Here is a 22,876-nt window from a genome sequence, read left to right on the forward strand (position 1 = left end):
TGATAGAAGTTTTCAATAATATAATCGATTATACTAATTGATATAAACGGTTTATTTAATTATTAGTTTTTTTTCAAAACTTGTCGGTAAATTCCGTGACTTCCGACTCTTTGCTGATTGGCTGAATTTTAAAAAATTCAAATGACTCGATCTGATTGGATAAGCTAATTAGTTCCAAAGCTTGGGTCAAGAAGAAGGGTGAAAGGTGAAAGGCTACTTTGAATCCCATTAACCTAATCATCACCATGTTTGCGCTTGTGGAGTGGACCGATGAGGACAAATGCAGCACCATCAGTTTGTCCAGAGTGAAAGAACCGCGAAAAGATTTCGACCAGTATCAAGTCGGCGATGTTGTGAAAGCCAGCTGCCACGGTTTCCCCGGGGTGCACAATGCCAAGCTACTGGCGATCAAAGGTAGGACTTCAATTAAGTTTTATTTCAATGTTTATTTTAAATGATTGCAAGAAGCAAACAATTGATGTGGAATTTATTGAGCTTCAGGTTCAAATAGTAAAAGTAATGAATGCTGTACCTCGACCACTTCAGTTCATGTTATTGTCATGTCTGTGTTACACCACATATCATATGTATCGGAACAAGAATCTGGCATAGATATTATTACTGTTTTGCTGTAATTATATAAATGTATAAATCTATTTCGTTTTTGTGCATATGGTGTAATAATGTTTTCGCTGAGCCGGATTTTTAGCAAGAGTTAATTCCAAATGGTCGCCATATTGGAAAAAAATGGCCGCTATGATATTGACCAAAATGGCCGCCATATTGGACGTCCAACGAGCGAATTTTTCAGGGCATCAAATTTTAAACTTGTATTGCAGAAATAATAGGACAAAGATTCTTTAAAATACCAGAGCTTTAAATAAAAAAAAAAATGAAATAGGGCCTATACGAATTCGAAAGTAAATTAAGTTATAATACGTTTGTCAATTAAGTTAACCCCCCTTTCTTTTTCATAACGGTGATATGTACGAAAAAAATTTAATAAAGTTTACTAAAGCGAATATTAAGACGTTTTTTTTTTTTAAATCTGTTTCTTGCTTATTTTAGATTCATCTTTGGCTGGGAAGAAGGAATTAGAGAGGTTAGCAGAAGAGTACATCGCAGCCAAAAACCAGTCACTTGGTATGTATTTCTCTTGTTTGTTACTCTTAGATACCATTGCCGATAAATAAACTGCAGTTTTATTTCTAAATTTGTATTTTTAATGGACACTATTATATCTTAATGGTAATTACACGCCAATTTCTTTGAGAAAAAATTGAAACGTTCTCTGTAATATTGGCAGTGGTAAATTCAACTCGGGTTCGATTCACATCGGGTTCAATATGTAAAAAAAAAAAACAACCAAACAAACAAAAAAGGTTACTTTCCGGTATAGGAATACCCAATGTGCTTGGTACAGATAAGGTAATGTGGAAAAACTTTGCGAATGTCTAAATTAATAAGATGAGGACATGACCCCATACTAGGAACGATTTCTAGAACACTTTTTTAAAAATACATTACACAATCATCGTTTTGTTTTAAAGGACCATGGGCAATTAAAAATGAAAACGTTATTAAGGAATCTACTGATGTACAAACTACAAACAAACAAAACTAAGAATATTTGGGAAAGATTTCTAGAACGCCTTTTTAAAATGCATTTCACAATCATTGTTTTGTTTAAAGAGACCATGCATGGGAAAATAAAAACGAAAACTTTATGAACGAAGTGTACTGATGTACAAACTACAAACAAACAAAACTATGAATATATAAACAATATATACTAAAAAAAAAAAAAAAAAGAAACGCATAATCAGAATAATATGAAATTCTTAGTTTTCAGGTTAAACCTAATATTATTTAAGCGATTTTAGAGTGTGTTGTGATAAAAATTAATATTGCAAATTGAAAAGTCAAGTTGATGTCATTTTCAGTGCCCCAAAATTCAAGGGGCATAACAATATGAACTATGCAAAGTCTCAATGCTAGTGGATTTCAAATGTACAGATATTGTGGAGGAATACCATCTCATTTCAGTCTCTTGCGAACAATTAATGCATTTTTATGCAGATTTTTTCATCCAGCAATTATAGCAGCAGCTTTACAGCAAGTTCTAAATCGCATGAGGTGATGAAGGGGTGGGGTGTCTGACGGTGCAGTCTGGTTGTGGTAACATGCAGATGGCATGATAGTGGGCTTCAGACGTTAGTTTTGAGGTTGCAAAGCCCTTTGATTTATTTCAAATACAGTTGCAACTTCCTGTTGCGTAGCTCAATTTAGTATCATCGTTAGCCTGGTCATATTCATCTTTGTTTGGGCGTGGCATTGTAGTATCAACAGTACAATCAAATGTTAAATATGGGTTTAATAGAAGTGAGAAAAGTTTCTCTAAATCCAAAATATCAATGAAAATAGACAACTGATTTAGAAGAAATCATGAAAAACACTACTTTCATAAACATGTTTAATCAAGGGAGATAATTCAACACTTAGATTTAAAACCCCATGTTTCCTTTAAATAGGTCACAGGTATCCATTGATATAAAAAATAACTGTTTCATGTACATTCTAAGAATTTCTTTGACGAGTAAAACAATATGCATTTCTTTTTTGGGTATGTCTTTTAACCACAATGAACCACAATGAACCACAATGAAACCACAAGGAACCACAATGAAACCACAATGAACCACAATGAAACCACAAGGACATCTTAATTTAATTTTAATGAATCTATATATGGTTTATATGCAATTTTTAGTCATCTGAGTCACAATGGTGACCTATTTCTATCTGTTATTGTCCGACATTGTGCTTCTTGTCCGTCTGTTTCCTATTCTTTTGAACCATTTAAGCTCCTTTTCTTGAACAGCGTATCCAATTTCAACCAATTATGGCAGGGTACAAAGCATCCTTAGGTAAAGGGGAGTAAAACTTTTGGATTTCAAAATCTCTTAACCACAGGGCATGAGGTGTTGGACCAAAACCCTCAAAATTAATGCAATATTAAAAATCAATTTCCTTACTCGTGGGCATCAAGCTGTCAAAATTTTGGCATGCTTATAAGATGCTTTAAGTCTACTACAAAACATGTAAAATTTAAGTTAAAAATATTAAGGAATCTGGAAATGAGGTATTAGATAGGTCGAATTAGATTATTATATTAACTTTTTAAAAACTCTAACAGTAGTTGCACTAAATAAAGGAAATTATCTCGATCTTTTGAATTCAGAGTATTGAGGGCTTACTTACATGGACAAGGAATGCTGTACATTCTATAAGTATTTTTGTTCAGAATGTTCAAATCAACTTTATGATGAGTAATAGATGAGCATATATGATAAAATGAAATAATTTTATGGAGTGGTTACAAATTATAGCCATGCAGACTAACTATTAGTCAATCAATGATCATTTCATTCCTTGAAGGTTTTGGGGATTAAATTATCTCTTTATCTTGTTTTTATTACATAAATATCAAGTTGGTCATTCCATGGATCTTTTTCAGGGTAACAATGAATGGATTATGCTTCAAAAATTTTTACAATTGTGTAGGTGAAAGCATTATAAGAAACAAGAGGCTTCGCTCTTGTGTTGTAAATGTATACCATCATTTTTTTTATAATACACTGCTGCTTTAATTTTGCATATTATTAAAATAAGTACTGTAATGAATATTTTAAGAGTAAAAAAATTATAATAATTGTAAATTGTGTATTGATTTAATTTGAAATACATAAATACTGTGAATCATATTTTATTCACGAGAACTTTATTTTCGCATAATTACGCGAAAATTTCATTCTCGCGTAAAATAGAACTCCTTAAGTTTATATAGAACAATAACCACAATTCGTGAAAATTTTGTCTAGCTAATAAAGAGTCAATGACTATCTCGTGAAAATAAGGTGTCACGAAAATTAAGTGATCTACAGTATAAGATACCTTTAAGATCTGAATGGACCATCTGAAAACAGATTACAGGGAAGATATTAGATTTATGATTATATATAGATATGCATATAAATAATAAAATAAGTGGGTCCATTCTACCTATTCCTACTTTCTGAAATTCAGGTAGGAAAATTTTATGTGGGAATAGGTGGAATGGTTTCATTGTGGTTCCTTGTGGTTTCATTGTGGTTCATTGTGGTTTCATTGTGGTTTCATTGTGGTTCATTGTGGTTCCTTGTGGTTCATTGTGGTTAAAAGACATACCCTCTTTTTTTGTTGAGAAAATTTAAAACTTTTTCTAAATTGTATTCAATTCAATAGAGAAGTACATGACCCTATGATTATTTAATTTTTTTTATTTGAAAAGAAATTTTTTTACTGGACAGTGATTAATAAGCATACTATGAGGGTTGATGGAGATAGATACTGTAACTTTTATGTTTCTAGATGCAAATTTTGATAGCCTGATACATTTTTTTAAACTTGACATATAAATAGTAAAGATTAGTAAATGGAAACCACCAAGTTATTGTTAATTACAGAAGTTTAAGTATTTTCATTTTGGTCACGCAATTGAAACAAAACTTCATATTGGTGCTGAAAATAGACATTTCATTTTAACATAAGTGAGCAGCACCTACAAACATATAAATGAGTCAGTCTTGCACCAATTTTTTGTAAGCAACGATGACCACGTGATAGAAGAAATTCAGGATTATGTGACTAGCGACTGCCACTCAACACAAATAATTGCAATTCCAACACTCATGAGTAAAGCTAATGTACTTACAAATATAGCATACCTACACATGTTTGAACTGTTTAAATTTATTCAAAACCAGAACTAAATTTATGACAAAATGCTAGAAAATCAAAATATTTTAATAAATGTTGGTTTTCCAAATTTTCCCAAAATAGCGATTATTTTCCCAGTTTGAACAGCCCAAGCCACAGACCCAACGAGTTATATACCTTGTGTTATTATTATGCTATAGGTTAAAAAATTATTATCGAAACAAGTGCCTGTATATTAAGATCAAAGGTGAGCTCATTTTATGTTAATGGGAATAAGGCCAGCCCAGGGATTCAAATGAGCATTATCATAGTGAAAACCTTACATACAAATTTAAGTAAACTTCTTTCTATGAAGAGTATTTATTTATTTCAGGTGAAAATGGACAGCAGCCAAATCAGCCCACAGATGATAATAACAACACCACAGCTCCTCCTCCTGGTAAGAAACTTAAATCAACTTTTTATCAAAAGCAGAAATAAGATTTTGAGATTTGAAAATAAATATATGTATATCTGAAAAATAATGTAAAATCCCAAGAATTGGTGACGTCATACAAGAGGCCCATGGGTCACATCACTCACCTGAACATCATGGCTAGGAAAAGTAGAAATTGGTTTACTATTGAAAAGTTTATATCCATACGTTTGTTCCCATCCTATCCTGGGGTCATAATTTGAACAAACTTGAATCTACACTACCTGGGATGCTTCCAAATAATTATCAGTAATTATGGCTTTGTCATTATTGAGAAAAAGATTTTACAGAATTTTCCTAAATATTTCTATGTCAAACTTTGGTCAGCCATTGCGGCCCCCCAACCCCCGGGGGTAATGATTTGAACAAACTTGAATCTACACTACCTGTGGATGCTTCCATATAAATATGAGCAATTATGGCTTTTTATTCTTAAGAAGGAGATTTTTAAAGAATTTTCCCTTGTATTTCAATGTGATCAGAAAAGCTTACTTGAGCCTTTGGCTCAGTTGAGCTAAAAATAAAAAAAAAATTGTCAATAAGCTACTCTGAAACTATAATATGTTTTGTTAATTTACATTTTTCATACAATATATAAAATACAACATATTATAAGAGTTTTTCAAAATTTAATATTTGTGGAGGCAAAGATATGCAATATACCGATTATAGTTCTTTCTGTCAAACATTGCTTGGACCTATCTTTAGCAATAGCACTGGAGCACAATGAAGGAAACTAAGCAGAAGTGCATTTTAATATGTAGAAAAATAGAATGTTTTGAAAAATGACACAGAAAGCAAAATAACATATTTGTAAAATTTAAGCCCCTGGTTTTATCACTGTTTCATATTTATACTTTTGCCAATTTGGTGCAGATTTGGTGCAGACAAAATGCACTAAATAAGGAATACAGCTAGAAGTTCATTTGTATATACCAAATGCATGTCAAATTTACCTGTTCACAATATTGTTTATCAATTTCATTAAGCTCACCTGAGCTGAATGCTCAAGTGAACTTTTCTGATAACATTTGTGGTTTTATGCTACCATTATTATAAACACCCAGTTAATTATACCCCTGCTTGGAAAATGGGAGGGTGTACATGGTGTATAGTGATTGGTATTTCCATCCGTCTGTACATCCATCCGTCTGTTACACTTTATCTCTTATCCACTACTCCTCTTAAAATACTGAATTAAATTTAATGAAACTTTCACAGAATCTCTATTACTGTTCAAATTCAAGAACAACAAGGCCATTACTAATCATATTTAAATGGAAGCATCCTCAGATACTATAGATTCAAGGTTCAAGTTTTAACCCCGGGGGATAGGATTGACCATAATGGGGGATTAAAATTTTACACAGAAATATATGAAAAAAAATGTTTTTCTCCAGAAAAAAAAATCTTGATCAATCATATTGATATTGCGGCATCCGCAGGTAGTGTAAAATCAAATCAACTCAAATGAGGGCACCCACGGGGTAGGTATGTCTGCTGGGCTACGGTTGGGGATCAACTTCTCAAAATGAATATTAAATAAAAAAGTAATCTGCTGCTCAAGAACAGCAAAACCTATTATATCAAAATGGAAACAATGATGTAAAAAAATATCCCCCCCTCCCCTGTTAACTTTTTAATATTGACTTAATTTCGGGGGGAGGGGGTTCCTAGCCAATATGCCTAGGTTAGCGATGTGGCCTATGGGTGTCTTGTCACTTAAACTGATGAAAACTAGAACTGTCCAATAGGGACAAATACCCCCCACTGGGTTTTTCAGAGAAGGTGCCAATTCAAAAATACTTTATGGATCTAAAGGTGTTCACAATGTACTTACAAAAATTTGCAGTGAAATACAATAGCTCATCATGTTTCTTAATGAATGAAACAAAAGTGCAACCAAATGAAACATCAAAACTAATTCATTGTAATTCCATTGTAACATTATGTTTTAATTTTTTCATTTCATTTTTTTTTTATTTCTGGTTAAAAAAAAATATATTGCAATTATGTGTTAGGTCACTCTGCAAACTGATTGTTGAAAAAAAAAAACATTATACAAAATCAAATTAATCTTGATATATCAATTTGAAATGCATTTTGAAAATAAAGAGCTGGTCATCCAGTAATCAAGTGCTTTGACAGACAATAAATTACTGTACAATTAAGAGAATAAGAGAAGAGAAATCTTTAATTCTTGTGCCTTATTCCCTTTTAAGTTTTTATGAGTAGTGACTAGTTTTAAGCTGTAGTATTTTTGAACATATATTCTAGATTCTATATCTCAAACCTTATAAATGAACCCAAAATGAACGTCAAGTCAATTAAAATAAAAAATAAAACCTGTAAAATGCAAAAAAATTAACAAAACGAGTTAAAAATTCCAGGTGCACACCTTCATGTGGTGAATAGTAAGTGTACAAAATTTCAGATTAATCCTTGCAATAGTTTCTGAGAAACGGTCCAGACAAAACCACGAAATAAAAATGAAAAAACACCTGTCAAATTCAAAATAATGATCCAATCAAGATGAAAATATCAGGTGCACAACTCCATATGGTGAATAATATGTTTACAAATTTTCAGACAAATCCTTCCAATAGTTTCTGAGTAATGGTCCGGACAAAATCTTGTCTGCAGACAGACAGACGGACATGGTTATTCCAATATACCCCCCCCCTAAACTTCGTTTGCGGGGGGGGGGGGGGGGGGGGGGTATAATGACATATTAAGCTGTGTATTTAAGATCTTGCTGATGAAAGTTCTATGGTCTTCACATGACTATGAAAATAAAGAACAATTTGAAAAATGCTAAAGAGATTAAATTTTTTTCTAGACAAGACTGTGTCAAGAAAAGGAAAGAGAAGCACACTGACTAAAGATGACGCATCAAAAAAAGCCAGAAAGCAAGCAAACAAAGGTGAGGTTGAAATTTTCAATTGCACAATGGAAAAGCAAAAATAAAAAAATCCTATTGTAATTCTATAGCATAGAAATTATTTTTAAACACAATAAGATCGGAAATTTATTTTTTTTTTTTTAAAGTCTCCTTCTTTATTTAAAAGCAAACTATTTTTAGACTTCATAGAGTAATTTCTTGATTATCATAATCATATGCTTTTATAACAGTCTTGTTTTTTTTAATAGAAAACAAAGCAGAACAGGAAAAGAAGAAAGAGGAAAACAAGAAGAAGAAAGACGAAAACAAGAAGAAGAAAGAACTTGCTCTCAAGAGGAATGCTGATTTCCTACAAAATCTGGATGCATTTAGACAGGAGGTAGGAATTTTTCCTCATCGAATACTAATTTCATTAAGGTTTCAAGATTTTTGATGAAAACAAATAAAGATATTTGAAGGAGGAAGGGCATATTTCTTTGCTGCAGTCTGTCTTTCTATTAACCAACAGTTTTCATCCAATTTTTTTGCATTGGATGTACATACTGCAATGAAATTTGGTATACATATTGATCATAAAAATATCTAGGTCAACCTTGGGTACGATTAGGCAATTTTTCAAGTAGAGAAAATAATACTAGATCTGTCTTTCACTGCATATCAACTATGTCACATTGTAAGAAATGACATCATATTGACAAGCATATTGCAATCACTGACTTGTTTATATAACTTGTTATGTGGGATTTAACTAACGATAAAAAAACATGTTGTAGTAAGTTTTATGTAGTTTGATGATTTCCTTTTTGGTTAAATTAGCATATAAACTCATTATGTGGTATTTTAAAGAATGTTGTTTGACATATATTGTGTATGATGTCAGGGTTCTCCACAAGGGGTTTTACCATGGAGGTGCGCCATGGTTAAATTGGTGTGCGCCATGGTTAAATTTGCTGCGCCACGGTTAAAAATCCACGCCCGCCATGGTTAAATTTTAGAATTTAAAACTTGCATTTTCAGAGATGACACCTGCAATATACTATCCAAGTAGTTAATTGTGTTTAAACAACGTGGTGTGAAGCCCCCCAAGCGCACGGGGACAGGTAATAGTGCTAATTACCCACGGTCGAACAGCTGCGAATGTGCGGTGGAGCATGAGAATAAATGAATTTATAATTTAATAAATGAAGGTCGGTCGGCCAGCTGTTTCAACAGTATGAGTAGTTATCTACTATATAAACTACTGTTAACGGGCCTCTGTATTTTTGTATTACATGTTCTTTTGTTGAATTCTAACTGTGTTCAGTTCACTTCATAATAATTAATAGATTTTCAAGAATTCAAAGACACAGTAACGATGGCTCGTAGTCGACACGCATCCGAGCCAGGGCAGTCGAAACTAAATAGTTTTTTTAACGTCGGCAATCTTGTTGATATTCACCCAAAAATACTCTGTAAAAATTCATATTCCTCTGCATTTATTTTCCGATGCTATGTTTTTTAAGCTTTAACTTTATTATCGTTTTTGATAAAATGTGCATAGGACCGAAGTGTCAATCGCCGTCTTATTTTTAGAGTTACTTCCTGTTGTTATGAGACGTCGCGTGGCGCTATTTTCAGCACTGGGGAACGTGGAGAAGTAAACAAAACTTGGTGAAAAACGCATTATCATGGAAAAATAGAATGCTTAGAAAAAATGACACTTATCCAATTGTTCCTTTGTGTGTTTAATAAAAAAAATAAGTAACCATTCATCAGTTTTAGTCATATTTAAACAAAACATTTCATACTACAACAGGCTACAACAATTCTTACAATTATTAATTTCTGAATAATATTGCCCTGCTTAATGTATCAACAATTTTTTTTAATTCCTCCAGAAGGTTACTACAGTTTTGGGCAAATTCTAGTACATTTGTGAGGTAAAATACAGGAGAAATCCTTTTTAATTTTAATTATTATTTTTTTTAACTTTATAAACAGAGATAGTTATTCCATTGTTTTGTGTTGCAATGGTTAAGTTTACAAATTGTAAAACCAGTCATTGATTAATGAAGATTAGGAAGTCTAACGCGCATTCATGTTTTTTTCGGTCACATTTTGTCTTCACCAATCTTCCTCCATGGTTAAATTTTCAAATGTGGAGAACCCTGTGATGTCATAGTCAAGTTTTCACATACAAATAAATCTCCACCTCCTATTTGTAACCTTAACTGTGCTGTGTAGATTGAAATAAGAGAATGGGGTTTTAACACTATCCTATGTAGAAAGTGGTCAACTTAAACTGAAAGTTAATAATGTAATTTTTTACAGACACAAGTACAGCCAACAACTCCAAGCAGCCATGTAGCAGGGCAGCAGAACACCAGACAGATGACACCAATTCCCCAGCTGCCCCAACATCCCATCTCAGTGCATCAGCCACCAAACAACACCCAGACACAACAGCAGCAGAACCCAAATCAACAAACACTTTATCCAAGGCAGCAACACTATCCACTTCAGCCAATCAACTCCCAGTCATCAGAGAATGTGTACCACACTCAGCTACTACCTTACCCACCAATGCATCATTCAACACCGATCACTGATACGCCTCACAGGCCCTATGCCATTCACCCCACGAGGTTCAACCAGATGCAAGAGCAGCCATATCAACCAGTACCGACTCCTGTTGCCCAACAGCCAGCATATACTTCCCAGTCAGCGCCTTGTCCTGTTGCCCCACAGCCAGCGTACAGTTTCCAGTCAGCGCCTGGTCCTGTTGCCCCACAGCCGGAGTACAGTTCCCACTCAGCGCCTGGTCCTGTTGCCCCACAGCCGACGTTCAGTTCCCAGTCAGCGCCTGGTCCTGTTGCCCCACAGCCAGCACCTGGTCCAGTTGCCCCACAGCCTGCGTACAGTTCCAAGTCATCTAATAGGCAGGCAGGCAAACAGTCAACAGAGTTTTCTTCTCTTGTTGAGGTAATTTTCAAAATTATAAATTAAAGTTTGGCAATTGATGACTAGACAACTTTATTTGTCTGTTAATTACTACTATACATAACTAATTTGGGAGGCCTTTATTGCTTATGTAAAAATTCTTCATCCATCATTTAGTACACCTAAGAAAGAACTTTCTTATCATATACCTTAATCAAATAAAATCAGAGTGAGTTACACAGATTGTCAGCAAAAAATGTTAATACAGTTTGATGCTCATAAGAAGTATATCCTTAAATGAGAGCAGTAGAAAGCACATTGTCTCTTTTTACCTCACAAGCTGGAAAATTTATTCTTTTTTTTCTTATTTCTAAATTTTTTTAAATTTCAAAGGTCTCAGACAGTTTCTTGTTTCACTTGCAGGCTATCCCTGGAATGCCGTCAGCGGTGTCAGAGGGGGACGAGATTTTAGAAAACTTCCTGAGGAACACTGATGATGCAGAAGAAATTCAAGCTGATGAGGTAATGATTACACTTTTAATTATGTGCAGTACAAGTTTATTTAGAAAAATGTTTAATCAAGGCAAAAGATTTAATAACATTATATAAAACTCAATTGTCTACAGAACTTATTTCATCTTGATGTTAATTCAAGGAAAAATGCATATTTTGGGTTGCCAGTAAATTTATTCATTGAATCACAGGTGACAGATGACGTAGATGTTAACAATTACAAGGCTGCACTTGAGGCAAAAGAAAAAGAAGTGGCAGAATTAAAGAGACAATTAGAGGCACTGAAAGAAGAACTGGCAACAGTAAAGCAGAATCAAGCAGGTATAGTGATTCTTTCAGAATTACAATTATTTGATACAATTGTATTTCCATGGCTAAGAAGAATAAAAAATTCTGAAACACCTCAAGGTTTTTTCAAGTGATATTTTCTTAACATTTATATTATAGAACACAGTAAGAGGTTAAGTGATACAATCATCAGTATGATTTGAACATTAGTACCTTATGAAACATACAGTGAAATGCATTTGTAAGAATGTACATTCACTCTACACTGTTTTATTTCAATTTGCAGGTAGCCAAACTGAATTGAGGACCCAGAGTGATGGGCTTCCAAGAGCTGGTCTTGTGCCAAAAGAAATTGCAGAACGAAGTTCAGTAAGTAAAATGCATTTGACTATTTAATAGTTATAAGTAATTTTTAATTTTTGTCTCTGTTTTGGGGAGTAGTAAATGACATATAGGAGTGCTATTGTCAAATAAAAACATTAAATTAAATTAAATCAGGTTTGGCACTTGTATTTATACCAGAAACTATGGGAAAGTTTATCTGTATCATGTGATCTTTTGTCCCAAATTCCCTTAATATTGTGTTTACCTCAACCATAGCAAGGGGTCAAAATTGCATCAGAACACATTTGTTTTCAGAATTTGGCGGGGAGGGGGTTCCTGATAATTTTCAAAATTTAACTGCAGACAATTCCTGATTTCTGTTAACATACATCCTTGTAAACATGATGAGATGATCTAAATTTTTAGTTCTAATCTTCATTTATATTTATTTTTAGATGATCGAATTGATGCCCAATTCAGGAGTCTTTGTCTATCCTAGAGACTTGCGTATAGCCAGTAAGAAGACCAATGGAACTTCAATTGCTCGATTCCTGATGTCCGTATTCTACACATCCAAAGAACTGATAGAGAGGGGAAACGTGATGGGTGTAAATGGAAAACATGGGTTGGACAAGCAGATAACAAAAGCAATTCTTGGTAAGAATTTTGAATAAAATATAAATTTTCCTGAAAATTGTGTCAAACAGGCTTGACTTTGGTAATAAGTAAGAGAAGTGCAGTAGTCAGCAATATGTATTATAAAATTAAGACTCAATGCAAATTTATTTAACTAAATGAAATCAAGGAAAAATCCAAAAAAGTACACTGAATCACTAGTACACAATAATAACATTGCTTTGAGGGTACAAAATTCTTCATTTTTCATAAATTTTGTGTTATGTCACTAAAATTTGATTTTGTTTATAACACTCATCAAATGATTTAGAGGGTATAAAAATCATATAAAGGAGATCACATATAGGTTTATTAAAGTGATATGTAAATTACTCTTATTTCAGATTATGCGGTCATCAAGGGGAAGGAAACCGAATCCGTCATCAAGTGTGCAATGCGATCAAAGATGAGTGCCTTGGTTTCCTTTGAGAAGAAGAAGTCCATCTCGGTACAGAAGTAAGGACATTTTCGTTTCCGACACTTTGTGACAGTGCCCCAACAAAAAACAATTTGATGACACTCTGCGAATGTGTGGTGAATTAAAAAGTTTACTATAGAAAAATAAGGGAATTGAAAACATTACAAGTGATATGCCAATTCAATGACCAGTCTTTCATGTATTGTTACGATACACTTTTGTTTTATGTTTAATTATATTTAGCTTTTTTATTCAGATGTATATATTTAGTTTTGTTTTTAACCTAGAACATAATAGTCGCTACAATAGTACTACTGTTTGAAGGTTATTCTACTGTTCATGATGCATCAATTTTTTTCTATTTTGTAGCTTAGGGATTTCAGTATGCTTTTTTATTTTGATAAAACATCTTTTTATTATGTCCATGACTTTTAGCTTTCTAAACACTGTTATTAATAGTCGCTACAGCTTTATGGTGTTTCAATAGTACTAACTGTTGTAAAATTTTGCACTCGAATTTACCTCACCTCAATAGATGCTATTTTGATTAGAAGGTGCGTTTTTTGTCTTTCACTGATATACTGCTCATTATTTATTTATTTATCTTAATTTTATTTATTTTAGTTTTATTTATCTATCAATGTCTCTAATAAAAATGAATCAATGTGGAATGACCAATTTATAAGGCTTTCTATAGCAAAGTCTATTTAGATGTAAGACTCTTAGAGAGCTGATTTTCATATGCATGTATTAAATAAGATCATTGAATCATCCTTCATTTTAACCATACATTTTGGTTTTCTTGGAATGCGCCTTTGATATATGAAATATTATAAGAACTGTGTGTTTTAGATGTAGATGTGAACATACCACAAGAAATGTATGTATTCTTCGTTTAAGGCCAAAAATTTAAAAACTTTTGATATGTAGGCACTTTTTAGGTATACCTAAAATGTACCTACTGGTCTAGTTAAATGATGTGCCAATATTGTGCTTTTTTAGTACCTAAAATGTGCCTATTATTGCTTTTGGTAACAGTATAGGTACCTTGTAGGTATACTTTTGGTATACCTCTGGCATACTTTTGGCACAGCCTTGAAAGTACTTAATAAATTAATATGTAGGCACTTTTTAGGTATACCTAAAATGTACCTACTGGTCTAGTTAGATGATGTGCCAATATTGTGCCTTTTTAGTACCTAAAGTGTGCCTATTAATGTTTTTGGTACAATATAGGTACCTTGTAGGTATACTTTTGGTATACCTCTGGCATACTTTTGGCACAGCCTTGAATGTACTTAATTGCTTGATATGTAGGCACTTTTTAGGTATACCTAAAATGTACCTACTGGTCTAGTTAGATGATGTGCCAATATTGTGCCTTTTTAGTACCTAAAGTGTGCCTATTAATGTTTTTGGTACAATATAGGTACCTTGTAGGTATACTTTTGGTATACCTCTGGCATACTTTTGGCACAGCCTTGAATGTACTTAATTGCTTGATATGTAGGCACATTTTAGGTATACCTAAAATGTACCTATCTGAACTTTGTGAGTACCTATATTGTGCCTGTTTTTAAATATAGGTACAATATTAGCACATGTATAGGCATACTTTAGGTATGCCTCACTTCTCAATGTAATGTTTTATGTGTGCCTAAAATGTACCTATATGTGAAATAGAAAAAATAAATCCTTGAAAAGTATACCTTTAGTATGCCTTTTTTGTACCAATTTGCTACCTATACTTGAAGAAGTGGTTCCAAACTTGTATACTTTAGGTATACCTTTTTTGTGCCTATTTTTATCAAGAATAGGCATGCCTAATCTGTACCTTTTTTTGGTATGGGTAACTGGATGATTTGTGTATTTATTGACTGAATGATGTTTTTTATCATAAGAGAAACATAACAAAAAATCAATTGCTCCCTGCACTAAAGCTTAGTCTTAGTTAAGCTTCATTGAGAATGGACCATTAAGAAAGAGAAAACCGGTACATTTATCTCTTGTGTACAGAAATTGGGAAATGTTTGATTAAAAGTGGAGGTATGAAGTGGAGCTTTGGATTGGGGTAGGGCTTAGCCTCTTTACTCAACGCAGAGAAAAGGGATTGTTGCTTGTGCCTGCATGTCCACTTATTTAAAGAGAATATGGAAAGTTTACAATGGCATTTTGAAATCAGTTGCAACAAAAAATACAAATGGATTATCAATAAGTCTTATTACAAAATATGACAAGACTTGAAAATATTCTGGAGACTGAAATTCAATGTGTGTTAATTGTTCGAAGTTTACATCTTTATTTCCTCTTTTCAGAGATTTTACAAATCATACAGTTTACAAATTCAATGTGTGTTAATTGTTCGATGTGAAATGAAACAAGGGGAAAAAACTTTCAAGACAATCGCAAACCACGAAAAATTAAAGGTAAAAACTTAAGTCATGATACATCTCAACAAATTACCTGTCTTACAATAAAAAAATCTTCTTCCAAAAATAATTAGCATAATTAAGATGGATCACGACAAAACCCTACCTTCTAGCTGTAAATTAATAATCACCTCCCCAAACCAAGCCTGGGACTGACACACTTTTACTTTGTTAAACCATCATTGATTTCTATTAACAGGGGCACCTTGCAATACTCTGTAATCTCAGACAGAATACTTTTAATTAACTAACACAGACTTACTTCATCAGTTTCAGACATCACTTTCTGTCAGATACAAGATCAATAACACAGCCAAAAGTTCTCTATGACATTTCCTTTCATCAAATGTAAGATTGTTAATTATCTATGTGTGGCATTCCTAAATTACAATGTACGTCAACCTTAGCAAACTGCAGAATTTTCTTTTGAGACAAAGCCGAAATCATGTTATAATTCAGCTTATAGTGTGATGTCAGAAGTCACACAAAGTAATATAGTGTAGATTATCAAATGCAAATACATGTATAAATTTTCAAATTTCAGCAGCTGTTATTTAGGTCATTCTAAGTTTTAAATTTAAAATACTGTGTCAATGTAGATAAAGAAATTACCAAACCAGCAGCTTTAATAAATCATTTTAAAGGGATTATTGATCAAGTTAGATTTTTCCTCACCATTTGAAGTACAGAGATCAAAAGACTAAGTGTTAGTTCTACATGTTATTTAAGACTGTAATAAGACATTCAGAATAATTTCCTCCTATAAAGAATTTGGAATATATTCCATCTTTAAGCTAATTCATCTCCTCTTTAGCCCATAATAAATGTTCAGTGCTTTGTTATAAGCATCAGGATACATGCAGCAATTTGTTGAAACAATATGATCATGTATGTAATCTTGCCTCAGCAACTGTTGCTTTCTTGAAAAATATCTAAAAATTTTAGTTTGGAAATTTAAATTGAAAACTTATTTTCTAAGAAACTAAAAGCATCAAAATTGAAAAATTCTCTATTTTCTTTTAAAGTACAGGTAATTTAATTTTACTTGAATAACAAATTAAATATAAGCAATCTGAAAGACAGTCTATAAATATAATATGCTCCTCATAAACAAGAGCAAAAATCAATGATTTTTTAAAAGAAGCTTTCTTCAGAAAATAATTCCTTAACAGAACCGGAGTTTTATTGTCTAGCCATGCTAACAGAAGTTTCATTAACTTGATTACACCTGACTGCATTCAGCATGTAAATTTTAATAGCTCCATTTCATCTGAAATGCATTTAACCATTGGGCAGGGATGTTAAACTAAAAGCTACTAATCATTACTCTATATCCATCCCTAAAATTTATATTTTTTCCCCAAGATGTTTTCAGAAACCCTTCCCCTTTGTCAACTTAGAAAACACAGTCCCTATCAGTACCTTAAGAGCAATCATCCCTCCTACCTTCAACAAGGCATGTACAGTGAAATCCTTAATAACTATGGATGCAAGACATTCAGAGAAAAAACATTGCAGAATGAAGCCAATATTGATATAAATGCCAACAAACACATCAAGGACTTGCAATTCAATAAGCTCTTACACATTCAAAATAAAGAGCATACGGTTGTACAAAAAGAAGCCTCGAAGTACCATATGTTTGTAAACATGAAATACATATAAAACCTCTCTCCTTTCTCTCTCTCTGGTTACAATAATGTTCCGCTAGCTTTTTCCTTTCTGACATAGTTAGAATAATTTCTTATTCAATGACTTCATCTGACACCCCAACTTTGTATCAGAGGCATCAGTTTACACCATAAGTAATCTACCCTGTATCATTTATTTTCAGTAGTTTCTGTTTGGAGTTTTTATTCTGTGATAGTCGCTGCTCACACTGGTTAATACAGTGTATATAGTCATTCAACAACAAACACTGAATGTACCCCTATACTAGCTGTTATTTTCTATTCTTTGAAACCTGTATATACTTGTTCTATTTTTGTAAATATTTTTATTCAAAATTTTACCAGATTATCAATCCGTTAATATTAAACTAGAACTGTCCAAACGGGACAAAATACCCCCTGCTGGGTTTTTCAGAGGAAAGTTTTTCCATAATAAAGATATGTATCAAACATGAATCATACAATTTTTCTTTCAGTGACCTTGAACTTGCACAGATGACCTTGGGTCAAGGTCATGACACACCATTAGGTCATGGGCAATCTTTGTGTGAAATGAGAACCTACCAAATTTATCCATAAGAAAGAAATGGACCGGACAAGAATTATGAAATTTTTCTTCCAGTGACCTTGAGCTTCCCCAAATGACCTTGGGTCAAGGACATTACACATCCTTAGGTCATGGGCAATCTTTGTATGAAATGAGAACCTACCAAGTTTATCTATAAGAAAGATATGGACCAGACACAAATTATGAAATTTTTCTTCCAGTGACCTTGAACTTCCCCAAATGACCTTGGTTCAAGGTCATGACACACCCTTAGGTCATGGGCAATCTTTGCGTGAAATGACAACCTACCAAGTTTTTCCATAAGAAAGATATGGACCGGACACGAATTATGAAATTTTTCTTCCAGTGACCTTGAACTTCCCCAAATGACCTTGGGTCAAGGTCATGACACACCCTTGGGTCATGGGCAATCTTTGCGTGAAATGACAACCTACCAAGTTTATCCATTAGAAAGATATGGGCCGGACACAAATTATGAAATTTTTCTTCCAGTGACCTTGAACTTCCCCAAATGACCTTGGGTCAAGGTCATGACACACCCTTGGGTCATAGGCAATCTTTGTGTGGAGTGGTAGATTCTAATGTTCTTCCTTAAGAAATATATAGACCGGACATGTTTGTACAGACAGCTAGACAGCTATACAGACAGACGGACGGACAGACGGACAAGGTGATTCCTATATACCCCCCCAAACTTTGTTTGCGGGGGGTATAACTAGTAAGAACCAGTTTTTAAAGCCACCTGTTTATGTGAGATTTCTAGTCCATAAATGCTATTTTCTTATAATATGGCCCAAAAGTACAATTTACTGCAAACTTTATGCAATTTAAATACACTGAAATTAATTTCCCTTTTTACAAAGGGATAATTAATTAACCATTGCAAATATTGCAAAAAAAACTACACTGTGCATTTTTTCCAATATAGCAAATCTTATTACTTTATTAACACACAGAAATTATACTAAATAATGTTTAAATAATTTGCTAGGCTACAGTACATCAATGATCTTATGAAAGTTGGTCAGTCTGGAGGAAATAGCTTAATGGGGCTGGGATACTTGAAGAGATGACAGAATTTCCCTCCACTGTCCAGTTCGACACTTCACAATTTGTTCTTATCATAAACTCTATCAAAAATTTCCTGTTATTCAATATATGTCTTTTCCTGTATTTGGTCTGTCCAGTTTAAAACTACCCTATCTGACCCTACATGTATTTAGACTATTTTAAAACTACACAAGATGTTCTTACCTAGGTAACGGGAGAGGAGAAAAATGCAGCAGACGAGACCGGGTTTCAAACCTTGGCCCCTGAATCTCCATTATGGTGTTCTACTGACTGAGCTATCTAGCTTGTGGTGATCGCATCCGGCTGACCACCACATTCCTCCCTCCCTAAAGGTCTTTGGTCTTCAAAGGCGCTAACCCAGGCTCATCTCGGGCAGGCCTCTCACCTTTCAGTTCCATGGCACGGCACCAAATGAAACAGGAGAGGAGGTAATGCAGCGGACCAGAACGGGATTAGAACCGGGGCCCCCTGAATTTCCAGTCAGGTGCTCTACCGACTGAGCTATCTGGCCACCGGCAAATGTACCTGACAGACCACCACACCTGTATTTAGGATGACCAGTGTTTAAGATTTGTCCTTACCTGTATTTAGACTGTCCAGTTTTGGTGGGTAGCCATTTTGAACAGCAGCGATAAGCTTCAGGGCGATGTAAAACTGACTCCGGCCGAAATGTCCAAGTCTCTTGGCTCCACAGAGTTCTGATATCTGTCAAAATCATCACAAATATGAAACCTGTCAGGACCGAAAGAAAATCATACCAAAATCCTAATTCAAGACTAACTATTACAAATTACAAACTGTTTTTCAATTGTCAGTCAGCTGTCAATCAATGATCAATAATACATTTCAATTTTCATACACATGATGACATATTAACTATACTTAGCAATGATTCATTTCAATCAATTAAACCAGGGAATGATAAAAACTACCAATACACAATAACATTTAATAAAAAACAAACAAGTAGTATAAACTACCAATAAACAATAACATTAAAAAAAACAAAGAAGTAGTATTCAAAAAAGATAAAATATAATAGATACAATATTGTATGTAGAGTCAATAATATTGATCATGTATCATCACTCTCCCTTTTTTTATTTCATGTGCCTAATAATATGTTTCCTAGCTGAAGAAATAAAATAATCAACACAGAGAAATAAAACATATTTAAGTCCCAGCTTATCTGAGTTAGAGGCATATCACTACAGTTTGGCTCAGCATTCTATTCATCTGACTCTCTTCCAAGTCAATTTGTCCTCAGAGATTATAAAATGCTTTGTTGAGACATTGTGTCATTGATCAAGTGTTAGCCGGGTGTAACTCTGACATTTCAGAGCAGGATGTAGGAGGGAAAGAAAATATCAAACTTTTCTTTTTTTCCCTGAACATGCTATATGGCTTAAGAATATTTGATTTTATTTTATGTTTTTCATCTAGAAATTAAAAAAAAATAAAATGGGTATTTAAAGAAAACAAACACAAACACTTCTTATTCATCACGTTCATTCAATAATAAACTTGGTAATGTTTGGTACTCTTCATATTAATCTAATTATTTTAAAGACTGATTTAAAGATTGATAGTTTAATTTCTTTCATTTTAATACCAAGGTTATAAAATATATGTGTAATAGCTTTGGCACATTTCCTGAAGATATCTGTAAAATTTCAACTAAAAATGTATGGTCCCTCTTGTCTTAACATTTAAAACATTTAACCCCCCCAAATTGTCAATGTAAACAACTGTCATGGGTTCTTTCTTTTCTTAGGGGGGTGGGGTGTTATGTTTCTTACTAGTGCCTCTGCAAGTTGTCTTTATCGTTATCATAAGAATACTTTGATAATGTCAAAATGAAAAAACTATGAAAAAGCCTCTTTACTGTAAGTTTGATACTCTGGGAGTCCCTTACATTCTAAAAGTTTGTTAAGTCAGAAGTTACAAGCATTTTTTGTTGTTTGGTTGTTTTTATTTAATCCACCTTATTATTTGACAGACACAAGCTTTGATTTTAGTAGGTTTATTTGGCTTCTTTGAAACACTATAACCTGCAATTTGACAAATTTATAATAAACTGTATGCATATATATTACACATGTAATATTATTGTTCTAGATTACCCTTCATGACGACTGTGTTGCTTATGCTTTGGACAGCATTACAAATGATTTGTAATTGGAAAAGAGAATATGGGTGCAAGACCATTGCATCAATACTCAGGTGCTCAACCAATGGAGCTACCCAGGCTGTAGATAGAACATTTTATCGTTAAATGATATTGTCCTACAGACCCGGTTTAACAATAGAATTCGTTCCGTGTATTCGTAATGTAGCAAAAGAAACAAGGCCGATAACTCATACTCAGTGCATTTACTACGAACAATCTAGAGAGTTCCGAATGTATTAAAACATGGCAGGTAAATTTGAAGCGAGAGAAAAACATTGAGAAAATTAATTGAATTTTCGTCTTTATATGGATTAAAATTTTGGGGATAAAAGACATAAACAATCTCAAAAAGGTTTGATTTGATTAATTTTGTTGCTATTTCCAGTGTAAATCCTTTTATATTCTTCAAAATCATTTCGGAGCCGATCTGCTCCGCTTTGCTACATTGCAAGTATATGGGACGTATTCTAACTGTGGTGAAGGCTTGTACCGAGATGCAGTTAGATCATTCTAACTACCCAGGCTGATATCTACAGCCCCAAACCAGTACATGTACGGCTAGACCTGAATAAGTTTGTAAGTGTGCAAAGTCTCTTAGCGCATAGTCAGGTAATTCAATTACTTGGCACACCTCATGAAAATTTATAAAAATGTACTTAAATATTTGAAGAAACGAAACAAACAAAAATTGAGCTCTAGGAAAGTTTGTAAAAATTATGATAAGACCAGAACACTGCAGAAGAAACAGTTGTCTTTGATCATGTGGTCGTCCAGATGCTATTATTAGTCTGTAGAACGTCTCAACAGGTTGACAACTTACCTGAAGAAGCACCTCGGGGCCGAGGCCTGAAGACATAAATAAGTTTGATGCTCTACTGTTGCTAATTCTTGCATTTCCATCCACATCACAAGTTTGAAAACACTCTCCATAAAATGTTTGTTCTTGGGGTGTTAATTTTAGTGATTCCATGTCAAATTTACAATCCGGGTATACTTAGTATATTTTAAAAATGCCGTTTTTTCTTCAAAAGACTTTTCTTAATGATACGTTACATCCAACAGAAATGTTCATTATAATTTGCTCGGTGGTAAACTTCCCATATTCCGCCATCTTGAAAAATACATTACATTTAGCCGTGATGCATTGAACTTCGCTTTATTTCTTCACCTGTATTAATAATTTTCCCTTTTTTACTGGGTCTTGATGTTTAAAAAAGTCTTCATATACATTGGTAAAATGTAAATAATTTTGTGAAAAATTTTAAAATGTCCAAAAAAATTCTTTCGTGAGCATCACGTTGTGTCCCCGAGATTGACTTACGAACCCGATTAAAAAAGTGGGCGGGGCTCTCCGTAAACCATTAGGCCCTACAAAATACAATTTTTAAGCGATCCAAAGGCCTGTGATTAGTGTTCAACTGTTTATCGCTTTTTATGTACATAACCACGTACATAACCAAACTGCATTCATGTTAAAAAAGGGGGATAGAAAGAATTACAATTTACTGAATTTGCACTTTAATTTTCAGCTGTTATTATTTTTTGTTATACCCCCGTAATCGAAGATTCGGGGATATATAGATTTTGTCGTGTCCGTCTGTCTGTCTAGCTGTCTATCTGTCTTTTTGTAAGCAAAAACTTTAACCATGTCCATAACTTTTTATTTAGTGGAGCTTTGACTTTCATATTTCACATG

General features: G+C 33.4%; 2 protein-coding genes across 5 annotated transcripts in view; one reads left to right on the plus strand and one right to left on the minus strand.

The window, feature by feature from the left end:
* The window catches only part of LOC134230241 (ralBP1-associated Eps domain-containing protein 1-like), a 52,096-nt gene extending 29,775 nt beyond the window's left edge, over positions 1 to 22,321 (minus strand). For 3 of the 4 annotated variants that reach the window (XM_062712013.1, XM_062712012.1, XM_062712014.1), the window contains exons 1-2: positions 22,001 to 22,321; positions 19,592 to 19,715 (exon numbers count right to left, since the gene is read on the minus strand). In XM_062712013.1, the coding sequence (XP_062567997.1) occupies positions 19,592 to 19,715; positions 22,001 to 22,150 (274 nt within the window). In that variant the 5' untranslated portion in view covers positions 22,151 to 22,321. The remainder of the gene's footprint in view (positions 1 to 19,591; positions 19,716 to 22,000) is intronic. The other variant, XM_062712015.1, reaches the window with a different exon arrangement.
* LOC134230232 (uncharacterized) lies at positions 1,370 to 14,203 on the plus strand. The gene is made up of 10 exons (XM_062711995.1): positions 1,370 to 1,428; positions 5,132 to 5,197; positions 8,073 to 8,156; positions 8,384 to 8,514; positions 10,446 to 11,096; positions 11,478 to 11,576; positions 11,759 to 11,888; positions 12,142 to 12,224; positions 12,635 to 12,836; positions 13,199 to 14,203. The coding sequence occupies exons 5-10, from the start codon at positions 10,506 to 10,508 to the stop codon at positions 13,312 to 13,314; spliced, it is 1,221 nt and encodes a 406-aa protein (XP_062567979.1). The 5' UTR covers positions 1,370 to 1,428; positions 5,132 to 5,197; positions 8,073 to 8,156; positions 8,384 to 8,514; positions 10,446 to 10,505; the 3' UTR covers positions 13,315 to 14,203.
* Positions 22,322 to 22,876: the final 555 nt, after the last annotated feature.

The sequence above is a fragment of the Saccostrea cucullata genome, unplaced genomic scaffold (assembly GCF_032062105.1).
Source record: "Saccostrea cucullata isolate Sc308-1 unplaced genomic scaffold, CSIRO_AGI_Scuc_v1 ctg1322, whole genome shotgun sequence".
Lineage (NCBI taxonomy): Eukaryota > Metazoa > Mollusca > Bivalvia > Ostreida > Ostreidae > Saccostrea > Saccostrea cuccullata.